The 27,548-nt window shown below is 41.8% G+C and overlaps 2 protein-coding genes across 2 annotated transcripts in view; both read right to left on the bottom strand.

The window, feature by feature from the left end:
* Nucleotides 1–278: 278 nt before the first annotated feature.
* LOC119411277 (ADP-ribosylation factor-like protein 14) lies at nucleotides 279–1,084 on the bottom strand. The gene is made up of 2 exons (XM_037678214.1): nucleotides 770–1,084; nucleotides 279–587 (listed from the first exon to the last, which is right to left on the bottom strand). Exons 1-2 carry the CDS (start codon nucleotides 1,082–1,084, stop codon nucleotides 279–281), a joined length of 624 nt encoding a protein of 207 aa, XP_037534142.1.
* Nucleotides 1,085–4,296: 3,212 nt separating this feature from the next.
* The window catches only part of ppm1lb (protein phosphatase, Mg2+/Mn2+ dependent, 1Lb), a 68,952-nt gene continuing 45,700 nt past the window's right edge, over nucleotides 4,297–27,548 (bottom strand). Inside the window, exons 2-4 of the mRNA XM_037678213.1 lie at nucleotides 19,774–19,990; nucleotides 7,220–7,381; nucleotides 4,297–4,922 (exon numbers count right to left, since the gene is read on the bottom strand). Coding sequence (XP_037534141.1) covers nucleotides 4,579–4,922; nucleotides 7,220–7,381; nucleotides 19,774–19,990 — 723 coding nt within the window. The 3' untranslated portion in view covers nucleotides 4,297–4,578. The remainder of the gene's footprint in view (nucleotides 4,923–7,219; nucleotides 7,382–19,773; nucleotides 19,991–27,548) is intronic.

The following is a 27,548-nucleotide window of genomic DNA, read 5'->3' as shown; positions in this document are numbered from 1 at the left end:
GTTGACATGTTCGTATATTGTTTCACTCAGATGTCTTCAACATGCTCAGGACAACTGTTTTTTTCAAAACCACCTCCATAATCCAAGATTTTATTGTTTTATACAAATCCTCGTGGCTTTTTCATCACTTTTCCTCCTTCACAGTTGCACCAAACAGATGACCTCAAGTCTTTGCGTTTGTGTCATCCGTCGACCTCACAGATGGCTCCGACCATTTGCAGATAAGTCAGCCCAAGAAACCAAGTAAGATCCTGGCCCCACCAACACACACAACCAGATCAGCTGCCACAGAGCAAAGCTCGTTTCACCGCAGTGAAACTGAAGCCTCGAGATCTCATCTTAACCCCAATGTCCTCTTGAGTCCGTTTGAGTGGAGTTTTCATCAGGTAAACCATTCTCCTGAAACCATCTTCCAGTCCCATACCAGTGGTGCCAGAGCAGGGCTGGATGAACCATGCCCTGCCGTCACACGCCCCCTTCAAGCCCAGTTTCAGGCAGAGTGCTTCTGGGCTCAGAGCACCTGGCAGGTCCTGTTTGTTGGCCAGAATGACAAGAGGAACTCCTCTGAGACTGTTGTATCTCAGGACCTGAGGAACATTTTGAATTGAACATTTTCAGGAATGTTTCAACAAGTACATTTAAATCAAATGATCTGGATTCAAATATGAGTTTGTTCTAAAAACAGTTAACAAGCGTAAGATATTTCACTAGAATACGAGTTTAAATGCTCTTACTCTGCTGCTAAGCGTCAAGTTTATGTGATAATTACCCGATGAAGTTCTTTGCGAGCCTCGTCCAGCCTCTCCTCATCTCGACTGTCCATCACGAACATCAGTCCAGCTGTGTCTTGGACGTGATTCTTCCAGTGGGGCCTCATCTTCTTCTGACCCCCAACATCCCACACCGTCAGTCCGGGGCCGCTCCCATGCGTCTCCAGAGACTCCACATTGAAGCCCACCGTTGGCACCGTAACCACGCTCTCGTTGTATTTTAGTTTGTACAGCAGGGTGGTCTTTCCCGAGCCGTTCAGGCCCAGCATGAGAACCTGCGCTTGTTTCTGAGGTATGGATCCAAGCATTCCCATGTCTGAAGAGCTGCAGTAAAGTGTCTATACCCAGAGCTGTCTCCTTTCCTGGTGGGCAACTGTAAACTGCGATGACTGTGCTCAGGGTGTTTGGTCTCTTATGTCCACCAAGTGACCCCTTCCCCTGTCGTCCCTGCGTGGCTTCGAGTAAAGCTATTTATGTCCAAAGTGACGATGCAGCTAAGGAGGGGCGACGTGAAGCTCTCTGGTTAGCACCGTCATTGGAGTCACATCTCACCTGTCTCCGCTCATCAAACACACCAGCAGCCAGGAAACCAACAAGAGGATTATAAATCCCACTGGCTAAGCGTCCATGACGGTGACATCATAGTTATATTTCGGCTGCACTGGCTGATGGATAAGTATGGGTTTTATCTTTACACTGTCATGTCTGCTGAGTCGAAGATAGGCTGATGTGTTCCATAACTACATCAACACGTATTGTTTCGATGCATTGTATGTTGGACCAGTTCTGATTCTGGAGTGAGTATTTTATCAGTCAGTGTCAGGACCTGTTTTAGTAGTAGTCAAGATATTTTGCTATAATTTACAAGGTACATAAGCTAATTAACCTCACTTTCCTGCTGCCTTTAGGTCAAAATGACTCAGTTTTAAGAGTGAGGCCTTGCAGGTAAAGGCAACACGAGGGTTAAGGCTAAAGATGCTAAAGATTTAAAGATGTGTGGTTCTAGCAATGTACGATCTTGCTTTCGAATTGAAACTACTCTAAACAAAAGTGAAATTGGGAAGATTTCTAGAAACTCAGTGCCAATGAAGTCGCTATGCCACTTGTTACCAAAGAAGACACCAAGTGAGGTTCTTGAGATGATCTTCAGTCTTCTTTTTCTTTCAGCTCCTCCTCCATCTCACTTTGTCATCCGTCTTAACCTGGGCTTAATTTGAGCCAGATCCTGCCAGATCAGGATCTGGGAACGCTCTTATTTTGACAGGGTGTGTTCCGGTAACGGTTTGTTTGGATCCGGTAACTCTCAGGTTTACTAATAATAAAGTTATCAACAAATATGACTGCCTTGAATGAATAAGATAATTGGATATGTAAATTGAAAATAATTACATAAACACTAATTTTAAACACAACAGTCACTTACGAGTATATGAGCTGCCCCTTTAAGTAGCATTTCTGTCTACCCTTAAAAAAATCTACGCCCCTAAAAGAGTGGTGGGGGTGAGTGCCGAACGAGCTAACCAGGCAGTCGTACGCAGGCAGGAGCCCAGATGGAGAAGGCGCCTGGAGGTTTCACATGTGGAGTTGGAGAATAACGAGCAGGGACGGTGTCTGGCTCTGAACTGTCAAGTAATTGGAGGGGTAGGATCTTGACATAAGCAGAGTGTTTACAAATGTAGGTAAACGAAGATGTTTAAACACCAAAACGCAGGAAATCACATCTACTTCATTCAAAATTTTCTGGGGGAGGTTCCCCCTCGCCTCTTCACCCAATGGAGGTCTAACTGCTGCTGCTCAGCCTTCGATGCATGTCCCCTAATCAGTTGAGTTTGTTGAAGGGATAATGTTCAGATAAAGAAGCAGGTAAGATTTTTTTAAATTGTTTTAGTTAAGGTAGATTGGTCCGTTTGTTACTGTCAGGTACTTGATCTGTTTAAAGCGTTTCACTTCGAAGTTAAAAACAAGGATTACGAGCTGCGGTTTTACTGTGTTGTCTTCTGAGGCTGTACTTGTAGTGAAAGGTTTAAGAATCACTGTATTAGTGAAGTATCTTTGCACAGATCATCATATAGTCCGCAACAAACAAAACTCATGCTATTCTGCAGCTTTTTCAAGGGAACTGTTATTTTTATAATTAAACAAGAAAATTAAAAATGAAAGAAAATGCTCAGGAGAAAAATAAGGAACAAGTTCACATGATATTTTTTGGGGTTAATTAATACAAAGAAAGACAAGTTTTATGTTTTAACGGCTGTTATTACTTTATTGCGCTTCAAAGAATGCAATGTACAACATGGATATTAGATGTTTGTGAGATACAACTGAGTGGATTTTCTTAAAAAATTGAAATACTGACACTCATTTTGATCGTACCTTTATGTGATTTATATCGTTAAATTTGTATTTACCTTTTCTTTTTACAGTTTATTAAAGTCAAGAAAAGCAAGTACAAATGCCACAAACATTCTGTACATCGTCAAAGAAAACGTGAACTAAAAGAACAGTACATTGTGTTTAGGCAATACCAACACGAAGACAGTTTTACACTCACTTTACATTTTTTTGTCTCTTGGAGACATTCCTTGAACGCTGAACTAACAAGGTTTGACACTGAGGGAAGCTCTGAGCCCGTCGTGAACGACTGCATTTGATCAAAAACAAAGACGTTTTGGCAGCAGAAATAAAAGGCAACGGCAACAGAGTGCCATAAAACAGGGTTGTTATTTTAGTCTTAGTGAAGGTGACGTATCAAAAACAGCAAACTGTCAATTTAAAGCCAGTTTATCTCTCAGGTAGTTTGTAAAAAAAATTAAAAAGTAGACAAATAGCGTGATTAAATAATGAATATGCTATGCAGAGTGGACTGTAAATTGAACACAAAAAAACAACTGCCAATAATCATAATTAAAAGCAACAAATTTCATTTAAATAGGTTTTAATAAATCTGATGAGTGAAACCTTAGGAGAGACACGAAAGTATCACTCCAATCTGGTATGAAAATGTAAAGACCGATGAACTACAGAGATATCCAACAGACTTGACATTAAATATCAATATTAGGTGCACAGATTTTGACGAGTTCAGTCTGAGCAGAAAAGAATAGCAGGTCCATTCCTCGGAGCAAAGACTGTCCACAATCCTCTTAGAAGACGTAAAGCTTGTCCCCTCCTCCACACGGGTCCTCCAGGTGCTCCATTGTGAAACATCCTAACTGATGTGGGTGTTTCAAGATAAACTTGTGTTTAAAATACGGTAAGGATTTACAGCCGATGCGTTTCTGATGCAAGGAAACAGTTCGAACACTTTATGCTTATCAGTTAAAAGTTAGATTAGATGGACGCAGATTAAAAAAAAAAACAATAAAAAACATATTGGCTGCAAAGACGAGTGAAATATTTAAAATAAAAATGAAATGTCACTTCTTTACTTGTTCTTTAAATCTGTCGTGAAGACACCAGACTGTTAAAAGTTTTGTCATTAATTCACCTCCATCTTTTCTACTGAACACACACACACACGCACGCACGCACACACGCACACACACACATATACACACACATACACATACACACACTTACAGATGTGTGTGGATTCACCAACAGCTGTACAAAAGTAAATCTGCTTCATTGCATAACACGACCAATCTCACATTACTGTGTTTATAAGGGACGTTGGGCATTAAAGTCTTTTGTTTGAAGAGCAAATCGCTGCAAATATCAGAGATAGTTTGCTCTTATCCCAGTTAAACCATGTTATTTATTGTTATTTGTATTATTTCATTTAAAGATGTAACTATTGTAAGTTAAATTACTTCTTTTCGTTGGTCTTGCCTTTAAACTTGACCACCATGACGGTGATGTTGTCAGGACAACCGCGGTAGAAGGACTGGAGGACGATGCTCTTGGCGCCGAAGTGCGGCTCGTCCAGCCGTTCCCTGATGAAGCGAACCGCCTCCTCGTTGCTGAAGGTGTCCCACAGGCCGTCCGACGCCAGGATCATGAACTCGGGCTGCAGCTTGGTCAGGTCGAAGGACATGATGTCGGGATCAGGAATGAGCACGTTGAGGTTCTTCAGAGGGTAATCCCCCAGGGAGCGGGACATGGCCAGGATGCCCTGGACTCTCCATGAGCCGTTGAAACTGATGAAACCACCTGCAGGGAAAAAACGAACAGGTGCAAACATGTGATGAACAGGGAAAGAAAGAGACGAGTGGGTGACAAGAGGGGAAGTGGTGCAAATACAAAGAAAGAACAAAACGTTAGGAAATATTCAAATTAAACAAAAACAAAAAAATGTTGCTTTAATATCAAAGTTCATGTTCAATAATCCAGGTAGAAAATCCAACCAGTTCAGTCAGGTCCTCTGGACGATTTCTGTTTTTCTTGAGACGTTTCATCTTTCATCCAAAGGACTTCATCAGTCCGAGGAGCCACAACAAACCGAGTCCCACAAGCAGCACACCTACATAGTGAACCAACCAGTTTGCTGGTGATAAGATGGTTTCTGGGGCCCACTCTCTCCCCTGTCAACTCCTCTGAGGCAGCCATAGCCAAAGTGGTTCAAAACATCAAAGTTCATGCTCAATAATCCAGGTAAAAAAAAATCCAACAAAATTAAATCAGGTCCTCTGGACGTTTTTTTTTTGTTGTTGAGACATTTCGTCCTTCGTTCAAAGGACTCCTGGCTGCCTCAGAGGAGTCAATGGGGGAGAGGGGGGGCCCCAGAAACCATCTTATCACCAGCAAACTTGTTGGTCCATTATGTGAGTGCGCTGCTCATAGACGTGTTTTTGTTGGGCACGTATCAGTTCATGTCAGATCACGTACTTCTACAGTTTCAACAGATTTACGAGCAGGAAATCCCTCTGGAAATGACTGGATGAGACGCAGAGTTCCAGACATACTCAGAACTTCCTCCTGATTCCCAGTGGGGAGTGTCATTACCGCGACTTTAAAAACACTGAAGTTGAAAGTTCAAATCAAGAATGTAAACAATGACATCATCAGAAAAAAAACCCTCATCGTGCACGACTTCTGACTACAAAATAAACTCCTCTTATTGTCCCACATCTTCACATCAGGCATGTTGAATTTATTTCAGAAATAATGGGGTTTGTATTTGATGTCAGAAAATTAAAATGCTGAATATCAACTGAGGGGAAAAAAAACTTCACACTTAAACACATTTTTGTACAAAGTACATCTTTAGTCTACTATAGATTTAAAAAAGTAATGCACGAGTGTAAAATCTATTACCTAGATTTGAAATAAATAAATAAATAAACTGGGCAGCACGGTGGCGCAACTGGTAGAGCTGCTGCCTCTCAGCGAGCAGGTCCTTGGTTCAAACCCCGGTCCAGGTGCCTTCTGGGAGGAGTTTGCATGTTCTCTCCGTGCATGCGTGGGTTTTCTCCGGGTGCTCCGGTTTCCTCCCACAGACCAAAAACATGCATGTTAGGCTAATTGGTAACTCTAAATTGTCCCTAGGTGTGAGTGAGAGAGTAAATGGTTGTTTGTCTCGTTTGTCTCTATGTGTCCCTGTGATGGACTTGCGACTTGTCCAGGGTGTACCCCGCTCCTCGCACAGTGATTGCTGGAAATGGGCACCGGCGACCCCCGTGACCCAAAGTGGAATAAACGGGTAAAGCTAATGGATGGAAATAAATAAACTATTATAGAACGATATAATTAAAATGAGTTGTTTGGCAATTCAAAGTAAGTGATTAACATAAGAACAATATCAGCTGAGGAGGAGCATTGAATAAAGAGTCTAACATCACTTTGTGAAAACGTTTCACATTAATTGCGTAAATTAAAAAAAAAAAAAAAATCCACCTTTTGGCTCAGTTCAGTATTTACTGTAGCAAGCTGTTCTAATTTGAAGTATTTAAAAACAAGTTTGAGATTTCAGTCACAGTTGTTGCTCAAGTCTCAAAGTCCCTGCCTTTCATGACAGTGGGCGGGCGATCATGTAATTACCTGTGTGAAAACGATCCGGTTCTATGTATCAGTAACATGTCTTAATTTATTTACACGTTTGTTGTTGTTGTTTTCAGGAGAGAAGCTTTGGGTGCCCCCACTCTGTGAGGGGTGTTTTATTTTGCAGTACCAAAGTGGACCTGTAGATAGAGATGTTGGACTTTCTGTCGACTAATCTGAAAGTCTCCACTGAAACTGTCCTCAGCAGTAAATATGCAGAGTTAGAGAAGACACACACACTGCCTGGCTGCATCTGATAACACACTGCCTCAGAAGCAAACTGTTATCAAGTTTGGAGGCAAAGACAAGATGGACCAATTAAAAAAAGATAATAGTCTCTTCCTTTGATCACAGGGAACTTTATTTCAAAAATACTTATCGATTCCCTCAAATTAAAAAGCAAATCTTTATTCTGTTGCTCAGAAGCGGACGAGCTGAAAACGAGTAGAGATCAGAACTGCACTTCTCACCAGCCTTCTTGATCCTCTTGCGCTCCTTGAGCTGGTAAGGTTTGTGGTCGTGTGAAAGAGGAATGGCGTTGCCGTCTTTATCGCACAGAACTCCACGCGAATCTCCAACGTTGGCCACCGTCAGCTCCTTATCAGACAGCAGAGCCACCAGACATGTGGTGCCTGAAGCAGACAGAAGGGGGGGGGGGTGCAGAGAAGGGTGAGAATCACCTGGTGAATGTTGAAAATGTCAGAAACTCAAGTTCTTAAGAGTTAGCCCCAGGTGGACGAAAATGTCTGCAACAATCCAAGAGCTTTCAGTGTGTCGAAGTGGTGGGGCAGACTTTAAATTCTAGGCGTCTGGTGAAAATGTTTTACTGTAAATCAGTTTTCTATCGAATTATAGAACACACAAAAAATAAATAAAACATTCTTCTTTCGGCTGTTCCCTTCTTCAGGGGGCGCCACAGTGAAATAACTTGCACCAAGACTTGGTGACTGTTATTTTACACCGGATGTCCTTCCTGACACAACCACCAAGCTACCACAGCCTCTGTGTGGAGCAGAGAGCTGCCATCTACGGTGCAGATGGTGGGGGTTAAGGGCCTTGCTCAAGGGCATACAGCGGGGCTAATGAGGGTGGATCCATATTTGGATGTCGATCTGGGGATTCGAACCAGCGACCTTCCGATCACAGGCCCACCTTCTCTAACCTCTGCGCCACCACTCCCCCTTACAAAAAAAAAAAAATCAAATCAAAGTCAAAATTACAGAAACAGTTTTGCAACACGTAGGTAAGACAGAAAACTAAGGCCCAGGTTCAAAGGATTGGATGGATTTGTCTGTTAGTAAAAAAATTTATGACCTACTGGACAGCTCATGGTGAAACAGAGCAGCGGAAACTTCCAGAAAGGAATTATGGGATGCACATGTATGACTGATTAGCTTTAGGGTCGACTTGTAAACACAAAAATCGATCTAACCTTATTTCTTTTACAAACAGAGCTACTGTAAAATACGGTGTGGTAGTAGCTCATCCTAATCCCCATCACATAATCTGAGTGTTAAATCTTTGTTTAAAACTGACAATGTGACAATCAATATTTGTGTCTTCAGGGACAAACCAACACGTATGTAAATTATTGCCATGATAAAAGCATCCAAGACATCCACGGTTTGCGACAAGCAGCTGGCCCTAAATATTTACCATCACCTGAGAGCTGCTGGTGTTTGTGTTTCAGGAGAAAAACCAGAGGAAGAGGAGCATCTGCTGCACTGCTGCCTTTACATAAACACGTCTGGCATGTTGGGTAAAATATAATTTGTCCTCTCGTGTTGCATTTAGAGCAGGCGACTGAATCCAAATACCTTGGAACAATAATTGATAACAAGTTGACCTTTGAGCCCAACACTGACTGTATTTACAAAAAAGTCAGACCTTCTGTAGAAGCTAAGGAGCTTTAATGCAAGCAAAATGACTTTGCAGTTGGTGTACAGGTCACTGGTCGAAAGTGTTGTTTCATTTAATATTGTCTCTCCTAGCCAGAGACAGGAACAAGTTGTCCCGGGTGGTCTAACAAGGTAGTAAAGTCACTGGTCATCAAGACATGAAACTTACAGACCTGTACAATCAGGTTCTGGAAAGAAAAAAAAAAGTCAATCCAGGTTTACAATGACCCAACTCATCCATTGCCACCATTATTCAGACTGGTCCCATCTGGTAGACGACTGCTGGTTCCTTTAGCAAAGAAAAATGGGAACAAAAAGTCATTTGTTCCCTCGGTGGTGAATCTACTTAACAGGGTCCTATTTAAACGCAGCCTCACATAACAAACCACCGTCTGCTGGGAAGTTTCCATATTTTTAATGCATCGTGTATTTTAGAATGTTTTTATTGGGTTAGCAAAGCTTTTTAAACTTTTTAACGTTTTATGACATTTTTAACTTGTGTTGTTTTTTTATGAGCCAGATGTGGAAAACAAATCTCCGTTTCATTGAATGTTATGGACAATAAAGTTATATAGAATTGAATTGAGTTTTCAAATACATCGTCTAGCAGGACGATGAAAATGCAGTAGTGACTGCTACAACCAGTTTACTGTATTCCACGGCCAAGTGTTTTCTAGTGGGAATTTTCCTTTTTATGCTATTTTTAAATATACGATTTCTTCTTCGGGTTGTTTAATATACATTTTATGAAGTTAAGCAATTTTTATTGTATTGTTTATTTAATCATGAATAAAAGCAAAGGCAAAGAAATATATCAACAAAAAAACAAAAAGAAATAGGTTGGCCATCGACTGCTAATTTCTACAGCTCGGTATTGGCCGTAAAAACTCATATCGGTCTAAAAAAAGATAACTTAAGAGTAACTACATAAATACAACTTGTCCCTTTTACTAAAAGGTGTTAAGGTGAACTAAAGACATTCTGCTTGGGTCATTAGCGATTCTCCCCCGACACATTTGTGTGGTTTTAAGAACAGCTTCTATTCTTCATTTGTTAAAACCCGGAGCTCAGTGTTAGAAAACATTTCTCTTTCTGCCACTCTGTGCCTGCTGTGTTTGTGGCAGGTCGTATTAGATGGTGCAGCGAAGACCAGAGCGTTCAGAACCAGAGAAGCACGCTGTCTTTGGCATTTTATTAGTGCCGTTTAATTTGTGAATACATCAGCAAGACAAAGCAAACAATGCCGAAAAGTTGGAGCTAAAGCCAGAGCACTTTGCATGATTCAGGCGACACGACGTCAGAAAAAACACCTTAAGCTTCTGTCCAGCGAAAGGAGACGGCGTGAAACAATGCAGCAAGTGAAAAACATGAAAGAATGTAAGATCAAGAGAAAAAACTCTTTCAAGTTAACTTCTCTTCCTCGCTCTCCTCTCTAAAATGCCTTTCTCACTCCTTCCTCTCTCTGTTCAGCTTCCCAGCCAGGCTGAAGTGAGTGTAGACCAGGGATCTGAGGTCTTTTGTGTGAGATCCAACATCCTGTGCAGAAAGAGCAGATCTGTCCATCGGTGGCAAAGTGTTCACAGAGTAAGGACAAAACCAAAACCTGGAAAATACTAAAACAACAAGAAGGCCCCACATAAGGCAGAACATAAAACAAAGCTGGTTTTATTGTCATTCTAAGGGTGTGGATCACCTACTAACATTTTAGTTTGTTTAAGGTTGACAGCTTGATGAAGTGTTGACTGATTACAGTTTGACTCTGGCTCCTTGCATTTAGACAAAGGAAACTCATTTATTGATTGTATTAAGGGTCCTGCCAGGTTATAAGTAGACCTGTCATGATAACAAATTTTGCTGGGCGATTAATTGTCTCAGAAATTATTGCGATAAACGATACTATTGTTTAAGAAAAATGTTGGTTAATTTGTTTTGAGTCTAGTATCTTTTTTCGACCACTGGATGGCAGTATAAGACTGTTTGAACAGAAGGATGGATAGCGAGTGAGCGAGCAGCGCGTCTCTTTAAGAAAAATGGGAGGGAGGCCCCTTGACGTGACATGGGATGTCTCTTTTTGGTTCTCAAAATGGCGGACGCTCGGTGTGGTTTGAGCTCTTTAGCATAGCATTTTTCACACAAAGCTTTTAATAAAAAAAATCAGTAAACAAGTCCTCAGCTTCTTTCTGCAGAGGAAAAACAACTTTTTAGAGGATGGCACGGGTTTCAACCGTGAATTTTGGAGCTTCGACAAGACCGAGTTTTTTTCCTGAGGTTGGCCTGTTAGCTTAGCTGCTTTTAACGATCTAAAAACATGATTTTGGACGGTTAAAACAGATTTTAAAGAGTAAAGAGAAAGGGAGCGGTCAGTGAAGAGCGCCGGAGTTGAGCCTTTTGTCATCCAGTGTCTTCAGAAAGAGACACAAAGAAATGATAAAGCCGATAAATGAAAATGAGGTTGATAATTTTCATTCATCATGCGATTAATTGTTTTATTGTTTATTGCGACAGGCCTAGTTATAAGTGAGAAGATAAGAAACCAGGCTGCAGAGGATACAGACAAAATCAAAAATAAGAGGACAGGAAGAAGTTTGGGTGATGGGCAGACACTATTGCTATTATCATATCATGCCAACTTTAACGAAGACAAAGGAGGTAAATAAGATGAAAATGGAAACAAACTTAGCTGACAGCAAAACTGTAGCAAGAAAAGGAAATGTTGATACCGGTTAATTTTAGATGACATGCTGAATATTTGTTAAAGTCCATTTCCTTTAGTTTCATCATTGCATTCATTTTTAATCCCACCGTTCGTCCCTAAAGCGGCAGCAGCCCTGTGCCTTGCTGTCCGGCTAATTATCCTTATCTAGTTCCCATGGCGATGGAGATAATGAACTGAGATGCTTTGTGAGCATGCCCTTCTCCAATTAGCCCATTCATGCCAGGCATACACTCAGCATTCCCTCATTAAAGTGGCACTACATGCACCCTGTGCTGATGCTAATAATTGGCTTGACCTGGTCAGGAAAACCGTCAGCACTCTGTTAAGATTAACATCCAGCTTCTATTCTCGTTCTATTCTTCTCTCTCCGCTCTAATTTGTGTCTTTGTGCTAATTTACTCCGAGCTGGTTTCTGCTGACAGGCCGTCGGAGCGCTCGGTGCATCTCAGTTTGCGTTTGTAACCAAGCTGCTTGCTGTGCACGCTGTGACAAACGTGGAGGCATGACTAACACAACCCCGGCTCACATTCAAAGCTTTTCTAAAAATAAAGAAAAAGGAACAAAATAAATCTTTGTGGTGTTATTCTACAAACACGTGACACCTGCCATTCCTAGACTTCACTTATTAACGTGTTTATTTCTACTAAATGCATCATTTTGAACTACTTAATCAAGTCAACAGCTTTCGACTCTTTTTCATTATGAAGTTTTGAACCGGGCAGCACGGTGGTGCAACTGGTAGAGCTGCTGCCTCTCAGCGAGCAGGTCCTTGGTTCAAACCCCGGTCCAGGGGCCTTTCTGGGTGGAGTTTGCATGTTCTCTCCGTGCATGCGTAGGTTTTCTCCAGGTACTACAGTTTCCTCCCACAGACCAAAAACATGCATGTTAGGCTGATTGGTAACTAAATTGTCCCTAGGTGTGAGTGAGAGGGTGAATAGTTGTTTGTCTCGTTTGTCTCTGTGTGGCCCTGTGATGGACTGGAGACCCGTCCAGGGTGTACCCCGCCCCTCGCACAGTGATTGCTGGACATGGGCACCGGCAACCCCTGTGACCCAAAATGGAATCAGCGGGTAAAGATAATGGATGGATGAAGTTTTGAACCATTTCTGATTTTTTAAACTATACCTTTAAATTCATTCCTTCTGTTCTGTACTCGATAACTACTGAAGTTTTGTTTCTTAGTGGAGTTAATGTTGCTATAAACTCATGACAGTTACTTTCTGTTTATATTCTTTAAAAGATTAAATAATAAAGTGAAACACTAAAAAGGGGCAGCACAGTGGCACAGCTGGTAGAGCTGCTGCCTCTCAGCGAGCAGGTCGCCCCGGTTCAAATCCCAGCCGGGGGCCTTTTTGGGTGGAATTTGCATGTTCTCTCCATGCATGCGTGGGTTTTCTCCAGGTACTCCAGTTTCCTCCCACAGACAAAAACATGCATGTTAGACTGATTGGTAACTAAATTGTCCCTAGGTGTGAGTGAGAGGGTGAATAGTTGTTTGTCTCCATGTGGTCAGGTTTGATTTATTTGTCAAATGTAAAATCAACACAAGGTCAACAATGCAATGAAATGCTCAGGATGAGAAGAACTGTCTCAACTCGCCAAAAAAACAAACAAAAAAACAGCAACAGCAAATATCAAAGAATGCAACAAAATACAAAAAAAACAAGGAACCAAATGTGAAAAAGAAATAAATCTACAGCAGCATGGTCTTATTGGCAGAGTGGTTCTGATGACAGTGAGGTTATTTTAGCAACATGGTCCAGTTTGCAGTATGGTACTGTTAGCAGCGTTAGCAGCTCTAGTTAGCAGGTCCCGTCAGCAGCTTGATGATAATAATGACCGCAGCAGCTGCCCTCCCAGACTGTCCTCCAGAAAACAGTCCAGCAGACAGAGAACATCTAAGGTTTCCCCGCGGAACCGAACTGGTCCGTAGAGTTGGGTCTGTGCAGGCAGATGAAGGATCATGGAGACGGTTGCCATGACAGGCCTGAGCCCGAGGCTGGAAGGAGGCCGGGAACTGAACGACGATGACACCATGGCAAGGCAGCGACACAGAAAACTCCAAAAGTGCATTGCAGTCATACCCGTACCGTGGATGTGCATTGTAGGTGCAAAAAAAGTTAAAACAAAAACAACAGGAGCATAAAATGATTGAGTCAAAGCTGAGTTCTCGTCAGTGCTACCATTCTGCGACGCACGTGACGTGAGAGTGGAGTATGTGTCCCTGTGATGGACTTGTGCTCTGTCCAGGGTGTCCCCCGCCTCTCACAGATTGACTGCTGGTTCAGTTCTTATGGCAACTGAGAAAATCTCAATCAGGAATCAGTTTAAGAAAGATGTGTTTTAAAATACATATTTTGTCTTTGTTACATATTTCTCCTCACTTGTTTGAACTTGGTACCTACATTAGTTAGAACACAGCTCATCTACCAAAAGTGAAGTAACTTCTTTCCAACGCACACGCTGAGATTTATTTGTCGTGACGTTGTTCTGGCCACATCGGTGTGTCCGAGGACCAAGGTGATGAGTGGGGTTGAAGACAGCCCGGCTCTGGTGCACCTCTGTGCCACTGAGCGAGGTAGTAACTGAGCTGGACTGGCTCACATGTGAAGAAGTAAGTCCTGGTGCTGCAGCGCAGTAATTAGATGAGCTGATGGCGTTAGCGTGCACTGCATGCTCACGGGATTAAACCACAGCAAACAGATTTATTACCAAGGGAATATTGATGGTGACACACAGCAACATTGTCAGAGTCAGAGTCAGAGTTTCTTTATTGTCATTCGCACCTCATGTGGTACATGTGGTGGAGCGAAATTATGTACACGGGGTCCCAGTTACATCCAACAATAAAATGTACAAGAAAAACAGTAATAACATCTAAGATATGAACTAAGAAAAACATCAACTAAATATACACTAAGCACTCATAACATAAAACATTGAACATCAGCACAAACATGAACATGAGTCTGTGAGCAGATGTGCACGCATGAACACATCAACATTGAAACAGATCAGCAGCAACATGAAACAGATCAGCAGCAACATGATATGGTTTTTCACAGTGATTATTCTAGTTAGAGATTCATGAGTCTAACAGCCTCAGGGTAGAAGCTGTTCCTCAGTCTAGTGGTTCTACACTTAATGCTCCTTAACCTCCTTCCTGAGGGGAGTGGGGCAAAAAGTGTGTGTGCTGGGTGGGTGGGGTCCTTCATGATGCAGGTGGCCCTCTTCCTGCATCTGGAGGTGTAGATGTCTGTGATGGTGGGGAGACTGATTCCAACAGATTTCTGTGCAGCCTTCACCACTCTCTGCAAAGCTTTTCTTTCTGCAGCTGTGCAGCCTCCATGCCACACATTGATGCTCGAGCACAGGATGCTCTCCACTGCACACCTGTAGAAGGAGGTGAGGACTGAGCTTCCCAGACCAGCTCGCCTCAGCCGTCTGAGGAAGTAGAGTCTCTGATGAGCTTTCTTGATCAGGCTGGTGGTGTTGTTGCTCCAGCTGAGGTTGTCATTCATGTGTACACCCAAGTACTTGTAGCTGGAGACCACTTCCACCGCAGATCCTCTTATGTTCAGGGGGGTGTAGGTGTTTTTGTTCCTTCTGAAGTCCACAATCATCTCCTTTGTCTTCTTCACATTGATGTGAAGGTTATTCTCTCTGCACCAGCTCTCCAGGTGTTCCACCTCTTGCCTGTAGCTGGACTCATCATTGTTTGTGATGCATCCCACCACCGCTGTATCATCTGCAAACTTTACAATGTGACAGCCTGGATGGGTAGCTGCACAATCATACGTGAGCAGAGTAAACAGGAGGGGGCTCAACACACATCCCTGAGGAGAGCCAGTGCTGAGGGTTATGGTGGAGGAGGAGAGGTTGTGGATCCTCACTAACTGTGGTCTGTTTGTTAAAAAGTCTAGTACCCAGTTGCAGATGGAGGGGCTTAGTCCTAGTGTGGATAGTTTGTCCATCAGGGTTTGGGGGATCATGGTGTTGAAGGCGGATGTGAAGTCCACAAAGAGCATACGGACGTAAGAGTTTTTCTGCTCCAGGTGGTTGAGCGCAGTGTGGACCACAGAGGAGATTGCATCCTCTGTTGATCGGTTCTCACGGTATGCGTACTGATGAGGGTCCTCGTTGATGTTGATGGTTGTTTTGATGTGAGTCATGACCAGTTTTTCAAAGCATTTAGCGACTATCGGAGTGAGGGCCACTGGCCGATAGTCATTCAGACCAGTCACTGTAGAGCTTTTTGGGATTGGGATGATGGTGGCAGTCTTCAGGCAGGTGGGAACTGTCTCCAGGGTAAGTGAGGTGTTAAAGATGTCTGCCAGCACCTCACAGAGCTGATCAGCACATTCCTTCAACACTTTTCTGGGGATGTTGTCTGGGCCAGTTGCTTTGTGCGGATTAATCCTCCTGAAGGTACTCCTTACTTCTGCTGAGGTCACGCTGAGATGCTCTTCGTCCGATGGTGAGGTGAGTCTGGTGCTGGGTGGTCTGTTCGGGTCTTCAAAGCGTGCATAGAACTTGTTGAGGGCATCAGGCAGAGATGGGTCTTTGGGGCATTGTTCACTCCTTCCTTTATAATCTGTTATGCACTTAATGCCCCTCCACATGCTCCGAGGGTCTTGTGAGATGAATTGACCCTCGATCCTCTGTGCATATGTGGCCTTGGCCCTCTTAATACCAGCAACCAGCTCTTTTCTTGTCCTACTCAGCTCCTCTGAGCTTCCAGACCTGAAGGCAGTGTTCCTGGCTTCCAGCAGGGTACATACCTCTGTATTCAGCCAAGGTTTTCTGTTTGGGTAGCTTTTAACATTTCTGATAGTGGAGACGGTGTCAGTACATGTACTAATGTAACCCAGAACTGAGGATGTGTATTGGTCAAGATCAAGCGAACCTCCATTTTCAGCAGCTTCTCTGAAAACCTGCCAGTCTGTTCGATCAAAACAATCTCTCAGTATGGGGCCACTGTCCTGGATCCAGCATTTAACTTTCTTTTGTACCGATCTGGAGCGTCTCAGCGGGGGCATGTAAGCAGGAGCCAGGAAGATTGAGATGTGGTCTGACAGTCCTAGGTGGGGGCGGGGTTTGTAAACAAATACTACAGTTGTTAAAATAAACTTTAGATTTTAACATTTATCCAGTTTTCCATTAGGATAATACTATGGATATTAATGCTGCTGTTACAATTCTGCCTAAAAACAAACAAAGAAATACTTCACAGTAGGGATGCACGATATTATCGGCATGGTATTGGTATCGGCTGATATTAGCGATAAAGTTAAATATCGTACATCGGCCATTCCATCAAAATAACTCACCGATATATATCCTGATGCATGCTCAATAATCCAGGTAGAAAAATCCAAAAAAGTTCAATCTGGTCCTCTGGACATTCAAAAAAACAAAAAACAAAACAAAGCAAAAAAATCTAGAAACGTTTCGTCTCTCATCCAAGAGACTTCCTCAGTCTGAGGTGCTGTTTTCAGCTCAGTCTCTTAAATAGCACCTTCACAGAGTGGATCAACCAGTTTGCTGCTGACAACCAAAACCAGCTGATCACATGCTCAAGAATATAGAATATATATATATATATATATATATATATATATATATATATATATATAAATATAAAAGCAGCACTGGTTTTGAATGACAACCCAGTGACAAGGAGATTTGAGTTGATCATTAAGATTGTATAACCATGTAATGGGCTTCTGTTTTAAGTTAATTTTTATTCTAAGAAACTGTCAAGTATATCTATTAATGCACTACTACTTATGCGCTTTTCACTTGTGAACAGGTTCGATTTGTGAAAATTACAAATTTGCACTGTTCAAGTGTTGTCATTGTGTTAGAGAGAGTAAATGTCATGAATAAATTTGACATTAAACATAATCCAGGTTGAAGTGTTGCATCATTTTCAGTCCCCTTTTTGGCATCTGCATTTGTTATCAGGTCAAATTGGTAAAGACCATGCAGAATAATGTAGTATTTTAATTCCACACCAGAGAAAGCTATGTAGTCTCTGTAAGTAGGTCTAGGAAAAATAAAATTGGTATTGGTATCAGTTATCGGCCAAATAAGTTTTAACATATGGCATATAGGATATAGGCCAAAAATCCAATATCGTGCATCCCTACTGTCCACGTTTATGTACTTAGCTTTCAGACTTGTATCTTAAAAATGTATGTAGCAGAGTCTAAAAATGTTAAGTCTGGTCCTCTGGACATTCAAATTTTTTTTTGAATGTCCAGAGGACCAGACTTAACATTTTTAGATTTTTCTACCTGGATTATTGAGCATGCATCAGGATATGTAGCAGAGCTACAAAGGGTTAGCAGGAGCAGATTCCCATCCTCATTAAATAGAATAAACTCCTGGGCATTGCATCAAACTCGTTCAAACTCCGCTGATAAACAGAGGGATGAATGAACAGGGGGATAAATCTGATAAGCTGTCGTCTTGATGATGTTTCTCCATTTTCTGCCTCGCTCTTCACTCCTTGCCAACTCAGTTTAGGCCTCGATTACAGCAAAAATCTAGCAGCTCGCTCTAAACGATGTGACTGTTGAATTGCATTCCCGGACGAGGAAGCACAACTTTCACTTGATCAGCAGATTCCCCAGAGAGTCGCTGGCAAGGAAGGCCAAGACAAATACAGCATCTGATTCAATCTGCGAATGTCTGACGCTAAAACTAGATGACACTGGAGCGTTTGGTTGGAACGGTACTTGACTTGTTCAATAAGCTCAGTCATTGTTGTTTGACTGTACCAGGAAGCATTGGAGGAGAGGAAACACAAGAACACAAATGATTTTTTACAGCCCGACTGCAAGAATTTTAGGAGGAGACTGAGGATTCAGAATGAAAGTTGAACTCGGGGGTTGTTTTTGAGGAAAACTCTGAAGAGAAAACTGATGCTTATCTCCAGCTGGGGAGGGATAAAATGAAAAAAGGATAAAGTGAAAGGCGATGAAAAGATACAGAGCACCAGAAGGTGCAGCAGCAGCAGCAGGACGTTTTATTATAAAATGTAATTAAAAAGCCTCACCTCTGAACTGCTTGCTTCGAATAGAAACATTTGATTCTTTAATTCAATATTAGCTGATGAATCATTCTCACGAGGACGTGACAGACCTCAGTGGCTCTTTGAGACACTTCACACACGTACGCACACGTCACACGTTACACATCTTACTGGGCGGCGCACTGTGGGTTATAACATTTTTGTTACACTGTTTTTGATCATATCATCGTTTCTGCTGGTATCGGCGCTGACAAGAACAGTCACGTTGTCAAAAAAAATGTTACATTTTTGAGCTTGGAGAAAAAAGCTGATGATGAAATCAGTGTCTAAATTATTTTGCAATGTTGAGGCGATAAAGACCGATCAGTTTGTTCCATTTTTAAATCAAATTTCATATGCAAAAAGCTTAGAAGATGTAGAATCATAGATAATCTATGAGTAGTATATTGTGTTCTTTGTAGTTTGTTCCCCTCATTACTGTTTGGGGGCATTTTTAACTCTTTTTGGCATCATGTCTTATGTATTATATACATTTTACTTTCGTCATTGCACTCTCTTCTCTAGCTCAATGCTCACTTTCCACACAAATATCACTCCATCTGATCTGCTCCCCATCCATCACCATCTCCCTCAGTGTCCCTCTCTCCTGCATCCCTTCTCAGATAATTACTACAAACCCAGGGAAGAAGTGAACTTGTATTTAAAGAGCTGAATAAGCAGGACCTCAGGCTGCTGACAGTCACTGTACAAAAACCATCACATAAAACAAGCAGAGCATACTGGTTTGCAGGCTGCGTTATGAGGGACTTTTAAAACATGCTTTATCATATGGTACTGTACTTAAATAGCACCTTTCTATCTAATCAAGATACTCAAAGCACTTTACAACTTTACAATCTGTGCCTCACTTACCTCCACACACACCCACACAAGCACTCTACTATATCTATACAAAACTAATCTGAAACTGTAGAGGCTAAGCAGTGCTTTAAATCACATTCATGCACCGATGGGACACACGTCAGAGGCGATGAGGGGCTCAGTGTCTTGTCCAGGGACACTTTAACACGTGACTGCTGGTGGAATCGAACCACCAAATCTCCCACTGGAGGACGACCTCTCTAACCACTCAGCCACAACTGCTCCATATCTGCTCTAATGGGCAATGTGTGTGTGGCTAAAACCCATTTTCATAATCTCAAGTTTTATTATTTACATTTAGGCTGATGTGCTGCATGAATATATTTAATGTCTGTTAAAGAACGAACAAGGCTGCAAAGTTAACTACAAAAAAGAAAAGAGAAGAAAATCACCCATTTTAGCTTGGAAGCATCTTATAAAAGGCGTTTGTGGATCGGACTGATTACACACCTGCTTCATTGTAAGTGGCAGAGAGCTTGTCCAGCATTTCTTTGTCCAAAGTCAGTATCTGCTGCTCCAGAATGGAGGGGTAGGAGAGGCTGACCCGCTCCTTCTTTTCATCTTTCTCCTTGTCTTTTTCTCTGTTCCGCTCTCTCTCTCGCTCGTAGGTCAGTAGCTGCTGGCGCAGAGCCTCTGGCAGGTGGGCCTTTGCAAACTCAGCAGCAGCCTGATAACAAAGAGCAAAGGGAGACAGAAGGAAAGTTAGTTGGCTGCAGATAAATGAAGGTATGTTTTTCTTGCAATCAAGCCAATCAATCAATAAACAGATTCAAGACTTAATGCATATTTGCAATTCAGAAAAATGTTTCAAATGAAATGTTTACCTAAATTGATGCTAATCCAAAAACCTTGGTTCAAAAGAATAAAAGTTGTATTTGCAAAATTGGACATTAGTTAAAAAGATATGCTGTACTGCAAATAAAAAGGTTGGTCAAAAACACTAAGACATAACAGAATATGTCAAAATGTAAATGTTTTCACATGTTTATGTGGAGAAAAAATAGACAAAAGCTTCGATTTGGTTCAAGGAAAATATAGCAGGCGTTTTGATCCGATTATTTTAAACATTTAACACACATTTACTAAAATAAAAAGTAAAATCCTCATTAGAAAAGTTGTATAATGGCAGTACCATTTATTTAAAGTGTTTCTTGTGTTAAATAGTTGTGTAGGCTCAACAATGAGATGGAGAAGAAAGACTGACAGAGCCTTAACAATAGAATGTATCAAAAAGGAAAGTCTTAAGCCCAGTCTTCAAACTGGACAATGTGTCAGCTTCATGGACAGAAACTGGAAGTTGGTTCCACAAGAGAGGAGCCTGATAACTGAAAGATCTTCCTCTCATTCTGGTTTTGGAAACTCTAGGAACCGCAAGTAAGCCTGCAGTCTGAGAGTGAAGTGCTCTGTTAGGAAAATATGGAACAATAAGATCTCTAATATAAGATGGAGCTAGGTTGTTGAAGGCTTTGTAGGTTAGAAGTAAGATTTTGAATTATATTCTGGATTTGACAAGAAGCCAATGGAGAGAAGCTAAAACTGGAGAGATATGATCTCTCCCACTAACCCTTTCCGTACTGAGAAATTCTGAATCTGAATCACGTCAAACGCATTAATGCTTGTCGAGCTTCATTGATCGCAAAGTTTTGCACTTCATGACAAAACTCCAGTCTATAAATTCAGATTCAGCTCTTCGTTTTTGTGCTCAGCCGGATAAAGTCTCCGATAAATCTGAGATTTAATGGAAGGGCACAAACATCCCCAGCTCTGAGAGAGGAATGTGAAAACGCCTCCCTGGTGAGAAACTGCACAGAAGGCAGTCAGGTCCAGGCAAGGTCAAATAAACAGAAGGAATTAAAAAACACCAAATACTGTAGTATTTCTTACATGTTTAATCATTATGAAAACAGAAGGGTAAAAACATTCACGTTCCTCCAGGTTTAGAGTCATTCATGTTGAGCTTTCTAGTAAACTCAGTAACAACCAAAACCTAAAATTTAAGGTTACCAAAAAAGAAGCAGAAAAGTACATGACGTGCACTTTATTTATTTTTTAAACCCACACAGATTGATACACCAACTAATTAAAAAACAAACAAATGTGAACTTGTGTACATGTACACACACCACTGTCTGTACCTAACACTGAGCTCCAATGGAAGCAACCGTATTGCTCTTTCTGCCGTGCTGAAACAGATAAACACAGATAAAGAAAGATAAAAAAATAAGCATCCAATCCACACCAGCTCATGCTGCGGGATACAGCTGAGCCAGAGAAACTGCACCCTCACCTCTTCACATCCTCCTCCAAGGATAACACTAAATAAACCTTTTTTTCTCTCACACATTTGCTCTGCAGGTTCAGAGCAAATAATGCCCATCCTCCCAAGCCGAGGGACACAAGGTCACAGAGTACAAATGTCACATAATATACAGCTGACGAGCCACTGATCTGCATCATCCAAGATTCATAAAGCTCATATTTCATACAAGGGTTTCACTTCAGCAAAGCACAAGAGCTGCAGAAAACGGGAACTAAAAGAGAAAAAAGAAACAGCAAGTAGGGAAAGAGTTTGTAGTTTTCACGTGTAATGATGTAAGGTCATCAGACATAAATCTGCAGACAAACTGAATGACTGGCGCTCAAACGCTGTCCCCGTTTCGCTCTATCTCCAAAACTATACATCCCTTTCTGTCATCTGTGCTTGGAAATTGCTTTAAAAAGGGCTCAAATAACTCTGCCTACATTGCTTTTAGTCTCCGCACGTAAACAATTCATCTAGTCTTCTTGTATTTTATCGGCACTATTGAGGCTTTCTTCTGTACACTTGGGTCAATCTCCCCCGTCTTCTCCCGTTTTTCATTTCCTAAAGTTCACTCAAGCCTGCTGCCATGGCAGTGTTCAGCCTGAAAGCAACACAGATCTTCCCTGCATCCCTTTCTGACTTGACTTTCTGGGAACAATCTGCGTTGACATACTTTTATCTCCCAGTTACCATGCGGGAAGCAGGAGTCAACAAACGGTTCAAAGGTCATAAATGGAGAGGCAAGTCTGTTGTCTCACTGGGTAATATCATCACAGTTACCACTTTAACTGTCTCCCTCCCAGTCCTCAAAGTATTGGGGTTACAGTTTCTGAAGTTACATTCTTTTTAACTGTAACCCAAGTCAGTACCAAGCTGGAGGATGGAGATGTATGAAAATGTCTTCCTGGATAATCAGACCAGCACATTTAACACCAGATTAGAGGATGAAAGTAAAAGAGGTGCACGAGAGAGGGATATTAAGAACAGATCGAGTCAGACTGAGACAAAGAAATGAAGGCAAGTGAAAGTATGAGAGCATAATGAAATACTGTAGAAGCCCACGGTGAGACTAAAGTTAGGGTAAAATGGGGTGAAGCTGATGATGACTATCATAGAAAAGTTATTCTAACAGAAAGACACCTAAAAAAATAAAATAAATATGTACCAACACAGGAATGGAGACGTAGCAAAAATGTTTTGAAATGTCTTGAACTGGTCGGTCATAAATGTACAGGAGTCAACACAGAGGCAGGCAGAATGGGTTCCCATGCCCCACAGGCTGTTTTTAGTGAACCGTAGAGGAGTTATTTTAAGAAAAAAAAAAAAAAAAAACTGCTTAGAATTTCTTTGGGCTGCACGGTGTCACAACTGGTTGCAGCAAAAAGGTTGCAGGTTCAAATCCCAACTGAGAGCTTTCTGGAGTTTGCCTGTCCTCTCCTTGTGTGGATTTTCTCCAGGTGCTTTGGTTTCCCCTGCAGTCCAACAACATGCATGTTAGTTTAACTCAAGGACCTTCTATGACTTGTACAGTATGGATCTAAAGATGTATGGATAGATTTTTATTATTGCATGCTACGATGAAAGGTGGGTGATCACGTGTCTGTGTGTGTGTGCATGTGTTTGTTTGCCTTTTAGCAAACTATCTCATGAATCAGTAGACAGAGTTTCATAAATCTTTCCTAAAGTAATCACTGTGCATCTATAACTGACCAACTTTTGAATTCAACTTTATTTAAGATGGCCGCCACTGCTAATCAACATTAGCAGTCATAAAAATGGATATAAATCAGACATCTTTAAAGATGTGCTAAAAGTCGATGTGGTAGTAGCTGAGAGTCATTCTCAACACCTACTGAGTGCTTATAGATCTTTATTTAAAGCTTTGGCATCTTTTGCATCCCTTCAAGGAACTCCCATCGTTTTAAAGATTTATTTATTTTTGCTTTGTCTTGTCATTTTTTTCTTCTAAAACCCACAACATAAAGCAATTCTCCATTTTTGCACGTATCTAGTTCTAGCCAAACAGACAGACTTGAAGACCGATTAAGTAAGTGAGCTACAGGAATAAGAGGATGAACCTAAAAAATGTACTAATCCAGTATTAATTTTTATGTATTGGGATATTTATTTGATTAAAATATATCATACGCTGTACTGTCCATGTTTTCTCTGCTCAGTCTGTGGCAGAAGAAAACGATGAAGCAGCATCACTTTTAAAAGAAGTGTTTGCTCATGTGTTGAAGAGACTTTAATCTGTTTGACAGAACAAATAAGAAAAGCATAATCCTGTCTGGGATTGTTTTAGGTGCTGTCTCATAAGAGCTTTGTGCCTGCTTATAATTCTGACAGATTTTCTTCTGATCCTTCACTCAAAAGCTGCGCTTCATTTCCCAGCTCCAACACAGGAGACTTGCTTTGGAGAGAAACGACTCCTGGCAGTGTGGAGCGTCACATTGGGCTCACCTTCACACCACACTTCACCTGCACTGCACAGTCAATACAAACACGTCTCAATGAGGCTGCGTTAACTCTGGATTATTTACTCCGTTATCCTGAGAGTTTATCAGGCAACTTATTAACCTTTATTTAACCACGCAAATCCCATTGAGATCACAGATCTCTTTTGCAAGGGATGCCTGAAGGCAGTCTAACATGCATGTTTTTGGTCTGTGGGAGGAAACTGGAGCACATGGAAGCACGAGAAGAACATGCAAACTCTACACAGAAAGACCCCAGGTCCAACGGGGGATTGAACCTAGGACCTACTTGCTGTGAGGCAACAGTGCTAACCACTGAGCTGCCGTGCTGCCAAACTAAAGCACAGAAATACAGCCAACCACATTTACTCAGGTCTTCTGAACATTTCCACAAATCATATCACAAGGCAGCAGAACTGAGAAAAATCATTTTCTTTTTGGAATCATTTTGAAGAAAATATGACCACTTCACCACTTGCTCGTGCTGAGATTGGACGTTTCTCCCCTCCCCTCCCGCTCTGCTTTGCTGCTCTGTCTGTCTGTGAAACTGCTTCTGAGCCTCTCTTGCATTTCTTCTGAACCATAGTTATGGACTTGTTTTGATCAGTTGGTCCCTCAACTCAATTTGCAACATTTCTTCAAAGAGAAGACCGGCTTTAGGCGAGCCGATTTGCCCTGTTGGCACGCACGCAGCTGGATATCTCATCCACTTGAAGATTTGATGATGTGTCTATCTCTGCTGCCACTTGTGGATTTTAAGGACGCATATTTAATTGGATTTACGATAACTGGTTCCTGCTTTTTGGATTCGGCTGGTTGCTGGTTTTATCAATCGATCAAGGAAGTTGTCGGCAGCAAATTTGGACCCGATCATGCTGCTTGCCTTTATGATGGCTTGGTTCGTGTCTCGAGTACTCGGACTCAAATGCTTTGGGCAGAATGGATCAGATCTCTGGGATTTTACTCAGTCACATTCCATTGATGTGGCCATGTAATTTGGACATTTCGTAACCGAGTGGGCCAACACAGACTCAAGGTAGATGTCATTAAGTTTTGCCTGCCCCCAAAACAACTGTGTGTTTATCTGAATTTAGCTCCCTTGGCTGGTCTTGAAGGCCACCTTATCTGAAGTCGCCTGGAGAACATGTGATCTGACGCTCACCACCCCCTCCCTGAGGAATTTCCAACTGACAACCAGATGAAACCAGCTGAATAAACTTTGTGACATCATTTCAGGACTCTTGGATTCTCATAGTCGTTATTCTTGGCCATTTCTCGACATACCTCGAGAATGTTTATGAATCTCACCAGAGGACACTGGCTGATTATTTCATCTTTATCAGAACTCTTACATTGCCCTCAAGAGCATCTATAATCATGCTCACCGCTCTCGTCTCCCCCCTCTGCAGAATGTCTACGCCACTATGTGCTTGTTTGTGCGAGGTGTTTTTTAATATCAGAGCTTTTTCTTCTCAGGCAGGAAAAAAAAAGTCTGATAGGAATTTTTTCGCCTCCAATTCCTACATGTGTCCAGTTTCACTACTTTTATTGTCTGTCCAAACAGATCTCACTTGTAAATGAGTCTTTGAGGCTCATTGTGACTTATGTGTTTAAATAAAGGTTGAATCAATGAATGAAAAAAAAAGGAGAAAAATCTGTTTCTGCCCCGATGCAGCACTCTGGGGATAAGACTAGCTATGGGAGACAGTCGTCTGACAGATCGAGCAGACAGATGGAAAGGAGGCAAAAGATAAAGATGAGTGGGACAAGACAGGGAGGTGTGTAAAGCCCATTCATTAGCATCGCTCAAGTGAATCATTTAAGTGAGAAAGACTTCAGTTTAAGATACATTGCGGAAACAAACGACATACAAAGAAAGCAGATGCATCTATTTTCTGAGATAATGAGAAAACATTAAAAACCATAAGTAAAAAAAGGAATAAACCACTGAGTGTTATAACTTAAGAATGTGCTTCCAGTGAGCCTGGAGGCAGATGGGAGGCTGTGTTCATGTGGCTTTCAACACCTTCTCCCAACACACAGATCTGACCAAAAACCATTTCACTCTTCCAGCTATAAAACTCCCCCCAAAAACCACAACAAACATTCTGAGCACAGATGGTCTCTGGGAGGGAGAGACGGAGGGCTGGGGGTACGGAGGCAATGAAACGATGAACCTCAAATCTCCTTTAGTGACCAACAACAACAACAAAGCCCTCACAAAGGCACAAAAACGCACCAGTCAGTGCATTCATATTCAAATACCTGTCGTGTCTCAAACAGCCGACAGCAGAGAGGACAGAAATTGCTTCTAAGAAATGAATGAAGAATTCAGAGGCAAGAGTTATAAAAACGAACGAGGCCAGGGAAGTCAAACAGAAATCCATTAAAAGTTGCACAAACCGCTTCAGTGCCTTCAGCCTTTAAAGACAGAAAGAAAGACATATGGGGTACTCCATCCTGATCAGAATATGACATTCAGTTTGATCTCACTGATTATGGTGAATTTAGAAGAGCAAGACAGGTACGATAAGAACATCTGGCAACCACAGTTCCAGCTGCCAAAGGTATGGGGAGTTTAAACATCTGTCTCATCTCAACAGACGTCTAATTAAAAGTCCCCTCAAACTTGCAGCAGCAGTACACAAAACCTAAACCAGAGGAGAGCAGGCCGCAGGCTGTTGGCTCATTCTGTTTCCAATAAAGCAGGTTTTACTACAAAGGTGACCGCCCAGTAAATCCAAATCCTCCAGTCTGAACACACGCAACAGACAAATACACACACGGGCACACAAACAGAGGCAGATCGAGCTTGTGAGATAATTCACATTCAGAACGAGAGCAGACCTGAGACTCATCAGTGTCTCGCTCCAGTTACAATAAACGCACAGGCAAAAAAAACCATTGTGTGTCCTTCCAGAGTGCGACAGATCTATCAGAAGAGGTGAAAACTCTTATTAAACCTGAACAGGCAACTGTAATGGGCTGCCTGAGTGATCCATGACTTAACGTGGGAGTAAGAGCTCCTTGACATTGTCTCTGACCTGGATACCAACTCAACAGATTGATGTTTGGTTTACAGAAGGAGCTCAATGTTTGTAAGATTTGCCGCTGTCAAAACAAGATTCACCTAACTGCTAACACAACTAAATGTTGTGTCACAGCTTAAAATGGGCAGTTCAGATCTTTAGTAGTGAGGCTTTGTGGTAAGGTTGTCAACAATTACACCTTACTTGTTTTGGTAGCTCTTCAAATGACCTCAGTTTGGAAAACTGAAGGTCAATTCTGAGTGAATTAACAGATTGATGAGCCAAGACCAAAGTGGATTTCTGCCGTCTTAAAACAACTCTAATCAAGTTTTTTTTAATAGTTCATGTAAATGCTACTTTTACATTAGGATATACAGGTCCTTCTAAAAAAATTAGCATATTGTGATAAAGGTCATT

Source organism: Nematolebias whitei, chromosome 6 (assembly GCF_014905685.2).
Source record: "Nematolebias whitei isolate Nwh7 chromosome 6, NemWhi1, whole genome shotgun sequence".
Taxonomy (NCBI): Eukaryota; Metazoa; Chordata; class Actinopteri; order Cyprinodontiformes; family Rivulidae; genus Nematolebias; species Nematolebias whitei.
This window is presented reverse-complemented; position numbering and strand designations above follow the sequence as displayed.

Coding starts and splice junctions, on each gene's coding strand:
- LOC119411277 (XM_037678214.1), bottom strand. CDS start 1,084: ATGGGAATGCTTGGATCCATACCTCAGAAACAAGCGCAGGTTCTCATG. Junction 588..769: donor CTCGCAAAGAACTTCATCGG/GTAATTATCACA, acceptor AATGTTCCTCAG/GTCCTGAGATACAACAGTCT.